This window comes from Aulonocara stuartgranti, assembly GCF_965226115.1.
Source record: "Aulonocara stuartgranti genome assembly, chromosome: 4".
Lineage (NCBI taxonomy): Eukaryota > Metazoa > Chordata > Actinopteri > Cichliformes > Cichlidae > Aulonocara > Aulonocara stuartgranti.
Window position 1 is genome coordinate 28675908 of NC_138942.1, and position 17609 is coordinate 28693516.

At 41.2% G+C, this 17609-nt stretch overlaps 3 protein-coding genes across 4 annotated transcripts; 2 read left to right on the plus strand and 1 right to left on the minus strand.

Annotated features, from left to right (window-relative positions):
• Positions 1–83: 83 nt before the first annotated feature.
• epor (erythropoietin receptor) lies at positions 84–6036 on the plus strand. The gene is made up of 8 exons (XM_082531692.1): positions 84–1254; positions 1368–1503; positions 1767–1933; positions 2277–2428; positions 2517–2673; positions 2827–2914; positions 3047–3134; positions 3257–6036. The coding sequence occupies exons 1-8, from the start codon at positions 1149–1151 to the stop codon at positions 3998–4000; spliced, it is 1638 nt and encodes a 545-aa protein (XP_082387818.1). The 5' UTR covers positions 84–1148; the 3' UTR covers positions 4001–6036.
• A 106-nt stretch (positions 6037–6142) lies between these two features.
• Positions 6143–8325, minus strand: swsap1 (SWIM-type zinc finger 7 associated protein 1). The gene is made up of 2 exons (XM_082531693.1): positions 8050–8325; positions 6143–7043 (listed from the first exon to the last, which is right to left on the minus strand). The coding sequence occupies exons 1-2, from the start codon at positions 8317–8319 to the stop codon at positions 6483–6485; spliced, it is 831 nt and encodes a 276-aa protein (XP_082387819.1). The 5' UTR covers positions 8320–8325; the 3' UTR covers positions 6143–6482.
• A 312-nt stretch (positions 8326–8637) lies between these two features.
• On the plus strand, positions 8638–16300 carry znf653 (zinc finger protein 653). Of its 2 annotated transcripts, XR_014276596.1 has the most exons (11): positions 8638–8966; positions 9397–9437; positions 10756–11073; positions 11181–11707; positions 11794–11971; positions 12980–13064; positions 13193–13304; positions 13383–13497; positions 13581–13680; positions 13894–14278; positions 14385–16300. XR_014276596.1 is itself a non-coding variant. In XM_082531691.1 (10 exons), the coding sequence occupies exons 1-10, from the start codon at positions 8662–8664 to the stop codon at positions 14069–14071; spliced, it is 1959 nt and encodes a 652-aa protein (XP_082387817.1). In that variant the 5' UTR covers positions 8638–8661; the 3' UTR covers positions 14072–16300. The 2 variants fall into 2 exon arrangements, 1 of the variants encoding a protein (XP_082387817.1); XM_082531691.1 differs by having other exon boundaries at positions 13894–16300.
• The last annotated feature ends 1309 nt before the right edge of the window (positions 16301–17609 follow it).

Here is a 17609-nt window from a genome sequence, read left to right on the forward strand (position 1 = left end):
TGCATCTTGTAAACAAGGACAAATGTAGAAATCTGTTTATGAAAATAAAGAATATATTCACTACAAAAAAGACGGGGGGAGCACAATAGTCTCTTCAGCTCATAAATGAGTTCTGAAACCTGCACACGTGTCTTTGCGGTCATGGCTACATCTAAGGTTTAATTTATGACCAGGAATCACACATCCTAACCCCAAACATCTGTTTTATCTGAAGAAACAGAGAAACCACATTCTGTCCTTGTCCTCCGCAACAATACAGATGTCTTCTTCCTGCCATAAGACACAACTTCCCTTCCCTATGCAAGGGAGGCCTCTGCTTCTAAATAGAATTCTCACTTAGCTGACTGGAAGGGATGTGAAACTGAAGTGAGCAAATGTATGCAAATGTGTCATTATTTAAACAAAACGTAGCTCTTTACGTCGGTGCCCATCTCACAGTCATCATACTGCCCTTTGTAAGTGATGTAAACACGTGCTGAATTGCATTTAAACTGACGGGGATGGGCTGAGACTACTTATCTTGGGTGAAGAAACAGGGCTGTCTGCACCTCTGATAATACTAGCCAAACCAAGAAAACACGGGGGTGCAGTGAGTAGATAAGGAACCGTTTAGGCCTGCTTCGTACAGAGTGTGAGTGGGTACTCAGCGGTTTCTGTTACATGAGCACATGCAGGAATGAAACTGTCCCAGGAGACAGCAGGGGACTACAGACCACCTCCTCGGGCCAGTCAGTGTTTGCGCACCATTTCCTCAAAAAGGGCTGTTATCTATCTATCCATCTAAATAACCATCTATCTATCGATCGAACTCTCTATCTGCGCGCCTTTACGCAATACAGATCTCAGACGTCGCAAACATGTTGTAAACATCAATGAGCGCGTGATTCCCGCCCACCATGCCAAAAAGTTCTGAAAGACTTTATTTGCCCCACCTCTTCTGTTCTCACTCAAGGAGAAAGTAAACAGCTCGGCGTATAAGCACCTTATCGCTCACGAGCAGGCGCGTAATAACCGCGCAGCGCTATGCATGGTATCGAAACACAAAACAAGCGAGGAGAGAGCTGCGGCAGATGTGTTTGTGGCAGGTTGTTTTCCGGTGATGCAGGTGGACAATAGAGGGCCGAGGTCGTTCTGTTCCCCGAGAAGACATGATGACATGTGAGATTCTGAGAAGACTGTTGGCACTTTGCGCGATAGCCTGCATCGCGCGAGCGGGTTCCACCCTCCAAGACGCTCGAGATTTCGAGGAGAAAGGTAAGGCATCTTTTGGTTTTGTTTTTTTTCTGGAACTTTTCAGGAAGGCGTTAGTGTGCTCCTATCATGCCATTTCACATAGTGCTCTCACATTTCCAATTTGCCACCCTCAGTGTCCATTCTCCTGAAAGAAGAACCAGAAACCCCCAAATGCTTTGCTGAAGGGAGGAAGGACTTCACGTGCTTCTGGGAGGAAGATGAGGAGAGAGCTGGCTCTGTGCATCAGTACTCCTTTACATACACCTACCAGTAAGTCACACTTATTATTAGATAAAATGAGTCTATGTGGTGATTTTTCCTTTTATCTCTTTTCATATTACACAACCTACAATGAAAGTATTTCAGGGTGGTTTCAGGAGATACCCCTTATACTTTTTTAGGGGTTTTTTTTACCGCTTCAGTTCCAGAGCCTATTATTAAAAAATAATCCAAATGCTTGATTTGTTTACAAAACAAAAACTAAAATACAATATTATTATCACAATGTTCCCATTTTCCTCTATCCTGAGCAGAAATGAAAACAGCAGCAGGTGCCCCCTCAGTGCCGTCCCTGCAGCAGGTGGGAAAATGCTGATTGTATGCCATCTGAACCGAATTCAGATGTTTGTCCAAATGGACATCCAAGTTCATCGGGAGGGAATACTGATACACAATCGCAGCCTCCTCATCGAACTCGTCTGTAAGTGATGTTTTTTTTCTGCAAACGGTGCTCCTGCCAACAACTTCTGCAAAGCTTAGCACTAGATTAATGCTTTTTAAATACGTTTTTAAGTATTTGTGCCTTACATTCTGCACTAACATGGTTCAAAGTGATGGTTAAAGGGGCTATGCACCTGCTGAGTGCCTAAAAACAAAATTGTGTACTGTAGGTTGAAATAACTGCCATCATCTGCCCATTTCTACTAAGTATGCATGCAGCATTGCATCAAGGTACCTATAGATTGAGGGGAAGTGTTTCAAAGTGAGACTTTGCAGGGAACAGTCTTCCCTTAACTGCTATGCAACTCTATGTCTGTGTGCAGTTCTTCTGGATCCTCCTGCTAATGTAACAGTGAGCAGCACAGGTCAGCAAGGCCAGCTGAATGTCAGCTGGGTGCCACCTCCTCTGAAGTACATGGATGACAGCATGATGTATGAGGTCTTCTATTCTCTGGCTGACAGCCACATTGGGCAGGTAAAGCAGCCTCACCCATTTGAACATTAAACTCTGAGCAGCAGGTTTAATGATGGCCGCACATGGACTTTTTGGGGCTTTTTTGCAGGTTGAAGTGGCCCGGGCATGCTCAGAATATATCTTGAGAGGCCTGCAGTTCAGTAGAAAGTACAAGGTTCAAGTCCGTGTAAAACTGGATGGAGTTAGCTACAATGGCTACTGGAGTGCTTGGAGTGACCCAGTGTTCATGGAAACTCTTCCTACAGGTGGTTATTCACATCAAAATGCATAACAAAAATGTATTATGTACCCCAAAAGCACTTGCAACTCATGAAAGGGACTAAATGATGCCATGGGTTTTTTTTTTTTTACCGTATTCAGTGATCTAACACACATTGATCATTCTGTTCCTCCCCTAGAATTTGATCCACTCATCATCTCCCTGACGCTCATCATCTCTTTCATCTTCATTGTCCTGTGTCTTGCTATGCTCCTGTCCCATCATAGGTCAGTCAGCCTGGCCCACACAAACAGATTGCTTACTGTCTGGTCTCAAAAAATGTCCTTCAAGAATTTTAAGTGGCAATAACAGAAAACACAAGTTGTGAAATATATCTTAAGAGTCTGTTCCTTTTCTAGGTTCCTTATAAAGAAGATTTGGCCAGCTATTCCAACTCCTGACAGCAAATTTCAGGGTCTTTTTACCATTTATGGTGGGAACTTTCAGGTAAGAAAAATATTAAGAGTCTACAGCCATGCAGACTGAGCCTTAGCCTGGCACAATGACACTTTGAGCTTAATGTAACATGCTCACATCAACACCATCATATTCTTTTTGTTTTTCTATAGGAGTGGTTAGGGCAAACCAATGGAGGTTTGTGGTTGACGCCAGCTTTCATCTACTCAGAAGAATGCCCCTCTCCTCTGGAAGTACTCTCAGAACTGAGCCTATGCCCCTCACTGCCCTCTCCACCTCTGCCACCCAAGGCCTCTAGAGCTTTGAGTGCAGTCAGGAATGAGGGCAGGGAATTGAGGAATGGGGTTGAAGAGAGAGCACTGTTGGTAAAAGACAATTTAGATGGCGAGACAGATGGGGAAAGAGCCGCACCGCACCACCACTGGTTACTGGACCGCTTGCGGGCACTCCACCAGCACCAGGTTCCCTGCTCGCAGTCTTCTCTGCTGGAGTCTCAAGACACCTACGTCACCCTCAGTGCCAACAACAACAGTAACGATGAGCGCGTGGATAGCAACCTTGAGGAAGCCTTGCCCCTTGAGGCTCTTTTTCCCTCTGGAAATACAGCATTGTGTGAATCTCACTCTGACCTGGGATCAGCGCCTCAAAGCTCTGGATCAGGTTGCATTTCTTCCCAGTCCAGTTTTGAGTACCCAAACCATGCCTGGATGGCCAAGGGCCCCGGGTACACCTACATGGCAGTGGCAGACTCTGGGGTCTCAATGGACTATAGCCCCATGAGCAGAGTTGATGAAAATGGAAAAGTGCCCGTCTACACTAACGAGTACAAGAACATGATCCCTGCTCACAGGAAACCCTTCTTGGTGAGGCAGTACCCTGTCCATGGTGATGGCTGAGAGGAAGCTAAACTGTTTTAAAACAGACTCTGTAAGGGAATTTGGATATTCACCCAAGGCAACATGGCTTCCCATCAACTGTTACAAAAGTAACTGGGGAGGTGACTGACACCACAGTGTAAGCTAAAGAACTCTGTACAGGACACTGAGGGATTGAACTTCTTGAGTTTCTCCACCATGAAGAATTTTGTAAAGCTTCATGTTAAGGCATACATATTGACCATTAACAGGTTTCTTATTAGCATGCATACTGGTAGCAGACTGGTTCTTTATTAGTCACTATAAAGCACTTTCTGATGCTGCAGTCTGCACCATATTCTACAAATATAATTAATTTGCTATCTAATTACTGTTCATTGATGGTAAATAAGGAAGTAGTTATTCATAACCTATTGCCAATATAATAGCAGTTTTCCTTTTATAGCATTTAATGAATACGGGGTATTCTTGTGAAAGACTGCACAAAAGTAAGTGTTAATAGTGTTAAAAAACCTGTAGGTTCACAGAGGTGCAAAGGAGCAAGAAGTACAAACTTGGCACAGCTAACACCATTCTCCTTATTAATTGATAGCATACTTTTGTTTTCATATCATGTTTAAGGTATAGAATAAATGTACTGCTTTAACTAAATTTTATAATTTTCAGCTGATAGAGCTTTTATATTTCTCAGCATGTGGCACTGTTTAGCACCCTAATTCACACATCACAAAAGCTACACAGACAAAAATGAACTTGCTTAAAGCAGTTCATGCTGCTTGGTTAGAGCAGCATTCTCTATATAATGCTTTCCGTGCAGCATAACAGAATTTTAGGTGAACAAAGCAGTAGGAGTTATGTCTTCTTGTTAGAAGTAATGCGACTTTCACATTTTTTGAATTGTTATAAAGTCAAACTTCAAGTTTCGGCAATCTTTGATAAATTGTATCATTACCGACATTAAACTGTGAAATAGCACCTACGTACTCAATCATCCAATTACCAGAAGAAACTTTGTACAAACATCATCATTGTGCAAGAACAAGCTCGTCATCACAGCTGTTGCTACTTAATTTTTCATCATCACTGCTGTGAAAAAGAAAGTTGTGTTGTTTTTTTTCAAACTCAGATTACTCAGCATCAAGTGTATATTATTCCAAAACGACAAATAAACTTAGCTTGGCTAACATTTGCTAAAATCTATAACGCTCTCTGTCTTTTTAAAAATAATTATGGCAAATCTGGCAGCCATCTGCAGTTATGAAAAAGCATGCCCTCTTTCAGTTAATGGAACCTCCATTGTATTATTGTAGGGTCTTTACCCCACAATATAAAGGGCCATGAGGCAATCTTGCTGTGATTTGACGCTATAAAAATATAATTGAATTGATCTGAGTTCTCGAGCTTTAAGTGACAGGTGTACTCAGTCTTTCTATACTGCTCCTGCATTTTGGCTTTGCTTTTGATAAGTAATATATATTTTTAATATGTTATTTGTAGGTGGTCATTTGAGGTTTTTTAAATTTTAAGAACTTTTGGATATTTTGGATCATATCCAAGTGTGAAACTCACTGTACTTGTACATAATAATACAGTTTTTGTTTTCTGTTTTTATCACAATTGTTTGAGAGGATGATCAAATCTGTAAATTGCTGCCATTTCCAAGAAAACCTTGAATCTTGAAGTAAAAGAAATCTAGTAACCACTACTAATGCAGGGCGTGGGGACATTTTAAGCCAATATCCATTTTCATCAATCACTCCAAAAAATTGATTTCCATACTTTTGCACATCCTTGTTTGATTTTGTTGCTCAATAACATCTAGCAACTGAAATTGTAGTTACTCTAAAAGCACGATTCTCAACACTGTTGAATTATTTTAGTCCAGCAAAGTGTGAAATGGCAGGAAAACAAATTTTATAGCGCAAAAACTGACAACTCGCTAGCTTTCAGTTAGTTTGCGAAAGCTTTTCTATAATAAAGTTGTCTTTTCCCCTACAAACAGGATCTAGCTCTTTACTAGGGGGAACTCCCCAATGTGTATTTCTTTATGCTTAAATATACATAATAAGAGAAACTTTTTCATTTTGTAATTTATTTGAATGTGATATCAGCTACTGAAGTCTCGAGTTTCACAAATTATGATAAAAGAAAGACAAACAGAAAAGCATTACACTGTGTGTTTATTGGAATTTACAATGTGTTTTAGAGACTTTTTGCTCTGTGTCATTTTGACTTGTTATTAAGGCACTCTCAGCCAAAAATGTTGGAAAACCACTGTTTAGTTTAAGACATTCACATTCCTTAAACGTCTTTGTAAAGACTGTTAATGTTTTTGATTAACCTTCATGTCATTTAAAATTCAAACTCATTAAATATTGTACTGTTACAGCTGTTATGGTCCTTTTACCTGATATCTGAAAGGAAGAGCTTTTTCCCCCCATTTTTTGATAATCCTGTGACACTGTAATGTAGCTGTGACTACTGTCTCTACACAAAATTTCTCTCAGACCAACTTAAACTCCATTAAACCATCAGGAAAAATGAAGAGCTTCCACTCTTGGGCTACACCTGGCCTGTCGTTATAGTCTTCAGTAAAAGAAGGGTCTGTGATTCCTCTCCCAGAAAGGTAAATGTGCCACACTTCCTGTACAGCAGCTGCTGTAGCTTCATAGCCGCTGTCCTGGTCCAGAGTACAGCGTACCTGGAAATAGCGGTCAAGTACATCAAGGATAGGATCTGTTCCAGATGGATCCCCACCAGCGTTCACCTCCGACAAGAAAGAGGCAATAATGCGGCAGGGGGCTGAACTTGAACCCCGCTGTTCCAGGACTTGCGTGAGAAAGGCAGCAGTGTCACACAGCAGCGCAGCAATGTGCGCAGCGCAAGACCTCTCCCCAGGGTGAAATCCACTTTGGCTGCTGCCCCCAGGACCAGACAGGAAGCTCTCGAGTCTGTCGACTATGATGAGTGAAGGAGGTGTAGGGGACGTGTTGGTAGGCTCATGAAGGCTAGCCACCTGCTGGAGGAGTTCCTCCACTGTCCTGGGATAGGAAAACTTGATTTTCTTTGACAAAAAATATATAAATAAATAGATTATTAATAACAACAACAATAATAATAATGATAAATACATAAACACACAAAAAATGAAAAGCTAAATAAATCATGGTAGATTATTGATTTAACCACCTAATTTTATCACACCTAAAATACTTTTTAAATCTGGGGCTACAATTACATTTTTGTTTTAATTGCTGGGTAACTTTTCAGGCAATAATTGTTTTGACATTTTAATAATTGATCAGCAAATTATTATGGCATTGTTGCCTATTTTGTATTATAATCATAACCTGCTCCATTTCATCTACAAAGGCTTAAAACACAATTATAATACTAGTGTTTTTTGCTTTATCCAGCTCCACGTGACACGTGGTAATAAATGCTCAATTGTTCAATTACTTGTGATTACATGTGAGTTTCTAATTTTCTAATTGCAATCAAAGATATTGATATAACAGATATTAACAAGTCAGTGACCAGTTAAAATTATGCACCATATCCATGGTTGTAAAAGTGTATTAAATTATTATGTGCTTTGATTGAGCCGTACAGTAATTGTAACCATGGCAGTGGCTGGTGTCTTTCTGCTGTGTTGCAACCCTAAACCACTTTCAACCTAAACTAGACCTCAGTTATTTCTTATAATATTTATTTGTTTCCCTGACCCAAAAAAGGTTAACAGATAACAATAAAAACGGGAGTTAAAAAAAGAGGGGTATCACGTCTGCTCAAATGTCATTTTAAACACTTACAAATGTCTGTAACGTTTATATATTCATATCATAAAACGTAAATAGCATTCACGGATTGGATGATCTGCAACTAAATGACTAAATAATTAAATAAAATGCAAGCACCTATGTTGGAAGATGAAAAAACTTCCATGACAACAACCCTCAAAACACTAACACACAAGGCACCTGGGCTACTAAAATGTTGTTTATCACGAGTAGTGAAAAAAACAAGCTTTTGCGAATTTGGGCACAGTTTAAACATAAAACGACCCCTACCTTTAGACTTTCTGGGCTCAGGTTGGGAACACATCTCTGCAGAGACGGTGGAAGGCTCTGGATCTGAGTCTGGGTAAAGAACATCACTTTTATGCCCATCTCCGCGGCAGCTGTGACGGAAGCCAAAAGCAGCACGGAGCGGCTGAGGCTGTGGTCTCCGACCACCAGGGTGCTGCAGGTCGTTGGTGACGGAGTAATAACTTTGACGTCCTTCTTTAAATCGGATTGTGACATAAACGTCCGAAAAACGAGCGACAAAATATCAGCCATGTGTCACAATCCCACAATCAACGCTTTACTAACCAAAAATGATGCTCTGGCTCAAGCTTCCCGCGTTTGTTTACATGGTGCACGATGGTGTTCGTGCTACTGTAGTCCGGATGCAACGCATTGTGTCCATTGTAACGTTCCGCTCGGTCCACACGGTTCATATTTCTATTACCATTTCACCGATGTCTTCCCCTAGCTTAAAAGGAAAAACTAGATATTGCCAACGCAAAGTTTATGAATCTATAGCGCGAGGAAGACGAGCTCAAAATGCATTGATATCAGTGTTTCCTGCGAGTCCTTACACAACTTCCGGCATGTCGGATAATCAAAGCATCAGCTGTTATGGCCAAGATGGCGCATCAGCTGGCAGAAGTGGAGGCTCCCCTGGACACAAACCAAGCCGGGGAGCAAGGAAAGGGTGTTTTGAGGCGCTGTAGGGGGCGACCCAGGCTCACAGACTCCGACCGAGCGCAGAGGCGGCTGGAATCCAGAAAGAAGTACGATGTCAGGAGGGTGTACCTCGGAGAGTCGCACAAGCTGTGGAGTGATCTCCGCAGGCGGACCGGTCTGAGCGACGCCGGGCTGGCAGAATATCTCATCCTACTCAACTCCACCTATGGAGAAAAATACCAGCAGAAATACTGCGGGTAGGAATGTGCTGCAGACACGTTATCTAATCAGAGTGGTATATTGACTAGCTGTTTTCTTCTGTCAGACATTGCTCTTCACATTTGTGCTAGTTTTAATCTTAAAGGGCACTTACTGTTATAACTGGACTCCACGAGGGTATATTTTCATAATTCACTGTTCAAAAATAATCTTTGTTTATGTCCTAGTTCACTGTTCATTCTCACTCCCCCTCCCCTTAAGCCAACTCTTTCCTGATTTGCTGCATATAGCAAACGGAAGGTTTGAAATAAATGTTGCAATTTGTAACATCATATTTAATACGAGTACCCACCATTGTAACAGTATGATAAAAAGCAAGCAAAAGCACAATAGTTCAACTTTAGATAAGTACTGTTTGTTTGTTGTGACTAATCTGTTTTTTCCAAATGATGTGTTTCTGTGTTGCAGGAAGAAGATTGCCCCAGAAGTCTCGGCAAAACAGAAAAGAGGTGTGTGGAGATACATGGAAATATTTCCAAATTAAGCACGTAGGGTTTGAGGTTGGGAATGAAGTCTGTTTAAAGCGGCTCAGTTATTTGGTGTATCAAACTGGAGCTTGCCTAAATGTTTTCTAGACAAAAGTGCTTGCATCAAGTTAAATACACAGACAATAAAGATCCAAAATTTCACAAAGATCCAGAAGAACAGTTTTGAGGTTATAACTTAAAATGAGTATTGTATTACACATTTGTCATTATTTTTTAAGCAGTGTGTGAGTATTTATTTACTTATTCAACATAAAACTTGAGTACAGTGCCACATCCCAACACAAATCCCTATCCTAAAGCGGATATGCATGAAATGTTTCTCATAATGTTTAAGTGTGAATGCAAATGTTACTGCATTTTCTAATGTTTTATAACTAAAAATCAAGTTTTCAACATTATCAACATGTTATGAAAAATGAAAAAATAAAAATAGTATTAATTACATAATTGTATGTGAAATGTAATCAAAGCAGTCAAACAACTAGAACTTCTTTAAATTTCGGCTGGTCTCCTTTTCAAGGGGATTGATCTCTTTGTGCACCTCTTTTAGTGCTGCTACTATTCTTAGATCACACCGTAGGTGTCTTGTTCTGCACGCTTGCACCCTCCATCTTCAAATTATCCATCTACTTCAAACCTGTGGCATAGAGCAAACAGTCATATCTGTGTCAGACTGATCAGACGTTCACCAGTCATTAGAGCCAAGTCTGCAACTCAGAAGACACTTTCAAACATTGGAAGATGTCTTCCATGTCAAAGCCTGAGAAGCATGCTCATTTCTGTGGTGCTGCATGGAGAAATCCTTCAATAATCAGAAATCAGGATATTTCCTGATCTGTGGCACTTTGGCACTTGTTGTGCCATCATGCTGCTTAGGGCAATATTGTTCTTCACTACCTGCAGTACTTGCCTCATTTGCATCCCTGCTTCACCAAAGTGAACTTGTACTTGAAGCATTGCTTCAGTGGAGGAGATCTAGTGCAAGAGTTATGTTAGACCAGGACTTCCATGGAGTGATCTAAAATAGGCAGCATTTCTGCAAAAAGAAAGGTCACCTTGAAGTAAACTGTGACCAAATTTAAATCTTTTTGCTTTATGGATGTTTACACTGACTCAACATTTATTCTTCTTTGCTAAGGAATCAACTTTCATGTACGCTATTACTGCACGTGTTGAGTCTTAGTTGATATGTGGTTAATCTCATTCTATAAACTGTTTATCCAACAAAAATTAATCTGCCATTCATCATCCATCTCATATGCCCCCCATATACACTCAGGCAGGAAGCAATGTGTGTCCAGCCTCCAGAGCCTGGTGTGTTGGTACCAGCAGCACTCGCACTCTTGCCCACACGAGCCCCAGCTTAGAGCTCTAGAGACCCAGTCCAACTTCTCCACCACTGCAGTCTGGCAATGTGAAGGCAACCACTCGTTTGTGCAATACCTTTTCTCACCTCTGGGGGAGGCAAGTGACTCTGAGCATGAGGAGGGAGTGAACAGGGACAGCGATGGAGAGTGTGCAGTCAAAACAGACGTGTCTGTAGCAAAAAACATAGTAAGCCGGAAGAGAAGGAAGGAGGCTCACAGACAGTTGAAAGGTGTGTAGAATCGTACTGTAAGTGTTTGTTTTGTTGTGTAGACTTCAGTAAATCCTACATTTCTTAATGACCAACTTGCCCTTTTATTAATCATTTTCTTTTTGTAGACGTGGGAGAAAATGTGGATGTTTCTGAGGAACATCAGGAAGCTGTAAGCCAGGTAGAAGAGGTTGTAGTTCCAACCCCTGAAGCCAGCGTACTGGCCTCTTCCAAGGATGCTCCGCTGACAGGGCAGCCTATCTGGGAAGTGGAGATGGTGCGACAGCAAGGCTCCCTCACAGCGGCTTTTCACTCCGTCCCCACAGAGGAAGAGGAGGAGACTGAAGATCTGAGGCAAGGTAAGGATGGAGGGGAAGAAGAACGCCTCACAGAAGAGGAAGTCAGGACTGTTAGGCACGATTACGAGTGCGTTATGACGGCATCCTTAGCTGATGAACTTGACAAGTCTGATGAGGACTTGGTGCTGTCGCAGAGCCTGAGTGGCTCAGTGCGCCTGAGTGCTCAGACAGAACTGTCAGTCCCACCGACCATGCAGGTCCAAGAGCAGAGCGAACTGTTTGAGCCTCAGACTCTGCAAACGGTGGTGACCGGCTGTGAGATTCCTGACCAGAGGACGGCTTTGGAGGGCTCACAGGTAGGTAAACAAGTATCTCACAGAAATAAGACTGCAGGAGGAGTGTGTTACTCTTTTTCATAAACTACATTTCCCATCGTTCCTAGTTAATTATCATCACTGGCCCCAGCTACGAAGCCCTGGCATCCGAGGGAATCCAACTCAACATGGGAGGCGGAAATGTGGAGGAAGTCACCTGCACCGTCATTGGGGGCGTCACCTACAACCAGGTGTGCACGGCTGACTCGAAAATCAGAACAGCAGAGGATGAGGACTCCATGACAGGTGCGCTACTTTGGAACTCGAAATTTCTGGACTTTGAGATGAAATGTTCCTATATCTGTCAGTCTTTTGATGATCATTTGATACTCAAAGTGTTCAGTCTTATTGTAATAAATAAAGCATAATTAAAATTATCTGATGTTTTATGTTTGAAATGTAACATTTGTTGCTAAAAAATGAGCATAAAAGCTCTGAAGAAGTTTTGAAGTTGTAAGTTGTTGTAAGTTCCTAATAAAAACACAGCACTTAAATATTAAAATATTCAACTGTGCGCATCTTGAAAACTGTAAGCATTTTGTGAAAGTTTAGGTTCTATTAGGAATCACATCCATTCTGGGAATGATTTCCACTTTTAAAAGATGCTTACAGTAATCGGCTTCACTAAGTCTGCTGGCTGACTCTGTGAGAGACTGTCACATGTCCATAACTGACATCACTGGACATGCAATAAAGTGCCTCTTTTTGTTTTGGGTTTATTTAGTGTCAGCAAACTCCAGAGAAGTATATTTATATAGATTTGAATCATACCTGTTTCATGTAAACATCCCGTCCATTGATTTCCATGTGAATAAAACACAGAACTTGAATGTTATGATATGTTCGTGCTACTGAGATGTGTCAATTCAAGTTATATAAGCATATATTTGATTATGTTTATATAAATTTATATAAATTCATGCCAGTGTATATATGTCTAAATCACATGCATTTTAGCGCCACTGCTCGCAGTGGGCATGAACTTTGTAAAACAGGAAGTTCTAGATTACCTGTGTGAATCCCTTTTGCTCTCCTGCAACATGCAGCACCAGTCTGATAGTTTCTGACTAAATCCAGCCAACACCTAATACCAAGAAAGAGTAGCAGAGTGTAATGTGCACTGATTTGCATTTTGTTTTCTTTACACTTTGGATATTGACTTAAATGATTTGAATTGTCTTCCCAGCACTCAGATTTGACTAATGGGAGTCTTTATGTTTTCTCTAAAAGAATTTACTTGTCGTTTCCCTGCAGGTATGACTGACAAACAACTGCTGCAGCCCAGTGTTGACACTTTGGAGCTGGGCAGTGACAGACAGCTGCAGAGGAGTCTGAGCAGGTTTGAGACTCACGTACTCAACATCATCTTAAAAGCAAATAGAGAATGCCATTGTCATCAGGTCACTGTTTTAAGTTGGTCTCCTTAGTGTGCCGCTCAGTCCACTGTGCCCCTTTTTGCAATGTCAGGTCAAAGAGAAGCAGACGAGGCCCGGTGATCGAGGCTGATGGGATGCTCAAGATGTTCCACTGTCCGTACGAGGGTTGCAGTCAAGTCTATGTAGCAATTAGCAGCTTTCAGGTAAAGTTAATTAGTCGTGCTCTGCATTTGAGCTTTTTCTGTTTCTACACGCGAGCTCTAAATGTCTGCTCTCTGTAGAATCACGTGAACCTAGTTCACAGGAAAGGAAGGACAAAGGTTTGCCCCCACCCTGGCTGTGGAAAGAAATTCTACCTGTCGAACCATCTGCATCGCCACATGATCATCCATTCTGGTGAGTTCGCAAAAGACACCCCTGTGTATTGCCTGCGTGTTATCCGCATATACTTCCAAATGTAAACATGAATCTTCCTACAGGCGTTAGAGATTTTATCTGTGAGACTTGTGGAAAGTCATTTAAACGCAAAAATCACCTGGAGGTTCACAGGCGGACGCACACAGGAGAAACACCACTCCAGTAAGTTACTAATGCTTCAAACAGATCCTATTGTTACTCTTTTTAGTAATTAAACACTGAGAAGTTCAGATCACTGTTGCTTTATATTGGAATTAAAATGTGGAGCAATTGTTGAGTCACTAGTCTCTCTGGGAGCTAAATTTATTACATGGCCCCAAATATTAACATTCTCACATACATCTTGTCACCCACGTCATCGTCATCATCTGTCAGATGTGAAATCTGTGGCTACCAGTGTCGCCAGCGCGCATCCCTGAACTGGCACATGAAGAAACACACTCCAGAGGCCCACTACAACTTCACCTGTGAGTTCTGTGACAAGAGGTTCGAGAAGCTGGACAGTGTCAAATTCCACAAGTTAAAGAGTCACCCAGACAAGCAGGCAACCTGAGGTGCATAAACATTACTGGCTGGACACCTCCGAGACCAAAGGAAGTCTTCCAGTGAAGAGAGAGACTTTGCCGCGTCTGTATTGCCTTGCACGTCCAGGGCAATGAACATCAGCCGTGTTCTTACAGGCTGAGGATGAAGGCAGGAGTGATTTGGACTAACAGCTGTGCAGGACGCATGCTGTGTCAGAGGCTAATTTCCTCATTTGGTAAAGAGTGATTCCTAAATATTTCAAGCAACTGTTCACATACCAGACTTGGCAAAATCAGTCAGAATTAATTTGATATGTTTTCTGTTTTTGTTTTGTTTTTCAGGACAATTTCCGATATTAAAAAAGAAGAAGTGATTAAACATAGCTGTAAACATTAGCAAGGCTCGTTAACTAGCTTGCTAGTAACTGTTGCTTTCTGAGCTGGTTGTGCTTTGTTACATGTTCATTTTTATTTGGGGTTACAGATTAAGTAAAAGAACCGGTCACATTCATGACCAGCCCACACACCGTGTAGTATTTCCCCACTCTGTGGGAACCAATTCAGAATGCTTCTAGATCTGAGATTTGGCTAATTATTTTCAGCAACCATATTTGTTCCCTCTGGCGTGAGCAGACAGTCGTGTAATAGTAAATGTTTTTGTAGGCTCTGGAAAGTGTCCTGCAGTTACATAAAGGGCATATTGAAAACATACAAAAAAAATGTATTTTTTCATGTGTAACCATGAAGATCTCTGTTTCCTTAAACAATTCAGTTCAGTTTCATTTATACAATGCTAAATCCCAAAAGCTGTCACCTTAAGGTGCTTTAAATAGTAAAGTCAATATAAAGTCCAGCAATCCGACGACCCCATATAAGCAAGCACTTTGCAAAAGTGGGAAGGAAAAACTCTGTTTTAACAGGACGAAACCTCCAGCAGAACCAGGCTCAGGGAGGGGCAGCCAGCTTTAACTGGTTGTGGGTGAGTGGGAAACAGGACAAAAGACACTAATGGCATAGAGCTAAAAGGTCAAAGTAGTGCATCACGGGAAGCCTCCTGGAGCTTAGGTTTATCACAGCTTAACTAAGGGATGGTTCATTGTGACGAGCCCTAGTTTATAAGCTTTATGAAAAAGGAAAATTTGGGTTGCTCTGGACAAAAATACTTCATTGGTTTCTCGGCTTTGCCCATTAAAAAGCAAGATCCTCAGCTGATTTTAATATAGCTAAACTCAAATTTGCAGTCCTTTTCCGAAGCACCATTGCTACGTTTGAATCGATCCCTGGAAGTCTCATTCTGACCACTTACATCTGTGCTCCTGGTAAAATCGACTTTCGTGTCAAAATGACTAAGAAAGTACTTTCAGTTCCTTTGGTATTTTCCAAGTTGATGAATCTGCAGGTTTTAATGTAGCACAGATATTATGTGAGCTTGGTGCAACTCTAGCATATATCTTGCCTTGGGAGCAGTACCAGGACTACAGTAGCTTTGGACCACCTGAGGCTGGGTTTGTGTCTCCTCCTGGAGTTGATTTAGTGATCTTTTGCACATAAGATGAATGTGCTAGCCACAACACCATGGACTCACTAGACTGACCTATGAGTCATAACTGTTAAGGAGACCTGTATCTCTGTCTGTGACCTGGAAAACAAACGACCATTTTCAGTTTTCTTTGTCATTTACAAGTTAGAGTTTAAAGTCCTGAGCCATCTGATTAGTTGGAAATGGCCTCCTCAAACACAGCAACTATTGTTTGCTCTCTGTCAGTGCAGTAAAATTCAAATTTTTATCCATCCTGACAAAGTTAATTCACAACCCTTCTACTTGCTTCATTTGGCTTCCTGCTTATGCGCCAAAACTAAATTCAAATTGGAAGAGAGTGGTTTTGGCACGTTTGCAGAGAGGAGCGATTTGCTTTTTATGGGCAGAATCACAGAACTGATCGATCCAGGTAACATACCTGGTCTGTAGGTTGTGTCTGTCTACACTGCATGTACAAATTCAAATGTAGGCTTTTCTGTTTTAGTCACTCAAGGCGACTGTTAGCTGCGTTGCTCGGGAGAGCAGTATTTATTTGACAGAGTCCAATGGGAAAGCTTGTGAGATTGATGTGACAGTTTCTCAGGAAAATTCACCTTTGTCTTCTTGTCCTGTGATATTTTTTTTGTATTTTTATTTTATTTTTTTAAGAAAATGCACTTTTTCTTCTCTTCTGTCACTTTGGCTAACTGGTGAATCAGTAAAAAATATGTCACCATGACTCATGTTTGTGCCATTTCTTTCTTTTTTCTTAATGACATCTATTTGACACATGATTAATATGCAGGCTGTTTGTGCCTGTTACATAATGCAACCCAGGGTGTGTGTATGTGTGTGTTTTTGAGTGGGTGTGCATAAGGAATAAGCAACATCATGAAAACCATGCAGATGACACCTAGTTATGAAATCTTTTCACAGGATCTGGACCCTGTGAGTCAGAAGAATATTGAACATTAGAAAATGGTTTCAGTAAAACGTTTAGCTTGGGGCACATTAGAATCCTCCTGGTCACATTAAAATATTGAGATGAGATGCTTAGGAAAGAAATTACAGGTTTTCCAAGTGAAATATGAGGTCATCCAATAGGCTACCAAGATTTATTTAGTCTTCACATCTGCTGCGCCTTAACTCAACATTTTTCTAGTGTTTTTGATCTGTTCTTCTTTCTTTAACAATTTTGAGTGAGTGGTTTTTGACCCTCTTTGATCTTTTTTTTATTAGCTTGTGTGATTTCAAGTAAAACAAAAGTCACAGTGTAAGCAACATGAGGCCAAAGTCTCAGGAGCAGTCACCTTGCTGAGTACTAACTTTCCATTTATTTAAAGTAAACCTATTATGCTTTCATATACAGAAACCAGTTTGAGGTGATTTAAACTTTGTTACGTTGTGTGTTAGCAGCCATCAGAAGTTTGGGTGCGCTGTGGCCATAAATGGGTGGACACGGTCAGCAACAATACTCAGGTTAGGCTGTGAAGTTTAAACAGTTCTCAATTAGTGTTAATTTGCCAAGAAGCTATCCTTATGGCACCACCAGCGTGAACTGCTGATGCAGCAGAAATCAAAACTCATGAGACCAAAACCTTTGGAAAGGAAGTACAGGACATGGCAAACAGCAACAACTGGAAAGGGAAATAAAAATACCCCCCACTCACAGATGAACAGTTTCCATCCACTCTATAAGCACAAACACATCATAAACAGACACCTTAGTAGGACTACCAAATGTAGTGATGAAGATTTTGTAATGAAGGACGGAATATATTTGATGTGTGTATGCGTACAAACAAAGCTCTATTTAAATGTCAAGAAGCAGTCCTATTGTTCTGAGAAATATCACAGAGAATAGCCGCTCTGCTGATGCTTGTGCAAACTGGCACTCCCTCAGTACGTCATCATGGTAAACAACTTCTTTCACATTATAATAGAAAAGCACTGTCCCATATTTTCCCTGCCTCTTTCATAGGTGGCCTGCCCTGCTCGGATGGAATAATCGGGTGCCCCAATTGAGCACGAGACACAGATCGTTTTGT

Bases quoted from the DNA above. Each gene is read 5' to 3' on its own strand.
- epor (XM_082531692.1), top strand. From the start codon at position 1,149: ATGATGACATGTGAGATTCTGAGAAGACTGTTGGCACTTTGCGCGATA. The intron at 1,255-1,367 runs GTAAGGCATCTT...TGCCACCCTCAG, and splicing joins TCGAGATTTCGAGGAGAAAG to TGTCCATTCTCCTGAAAGAA. The intron at 2,674-2,826 runs GTGGTTATTCAC...TTCCTCCCCTAG, and splicing joins CATGGAAACTCTTCCTACAG to AATTTGATCCACTCATCATC.
- swsap1 (XM_082531693.1), bottom strand. From the start codon at position 8,319: ATGGCTGATATTTTGTCGCTCGTTTTTCGGACGTTTATGTCACAATCC. The intron at 7,044-8,049 runs GTAGGGGTCGTT...TTTTTGTCAAAG, and splicing joins TGAGCCCAGAAAGTCTAAAG to AAAATCAAGTTTTCCTATCC.
- znf653 (XM_082531691.1), top strand. From the start codon at position 8,662: ATGGCCAAGATGGCGCATCAGCTGGCAGAAGTGGAGGCTCCCCTGGAC. The intron at 9,438-10,755 runs GTGTGTGGAGAT...ATATACACTCAG, and splicing joins CTCGGCAAAACAGAAAAGAG to GCAGGAAGCAATGTGTGTCC. The intron at 13,305-13,382 runs GTAAAGTTAATT...TGCTCTCTGTAG, and splicing joins TAGCAATTAGCAGCTTTCAG to AATCACGTGAACCTAGTTCA.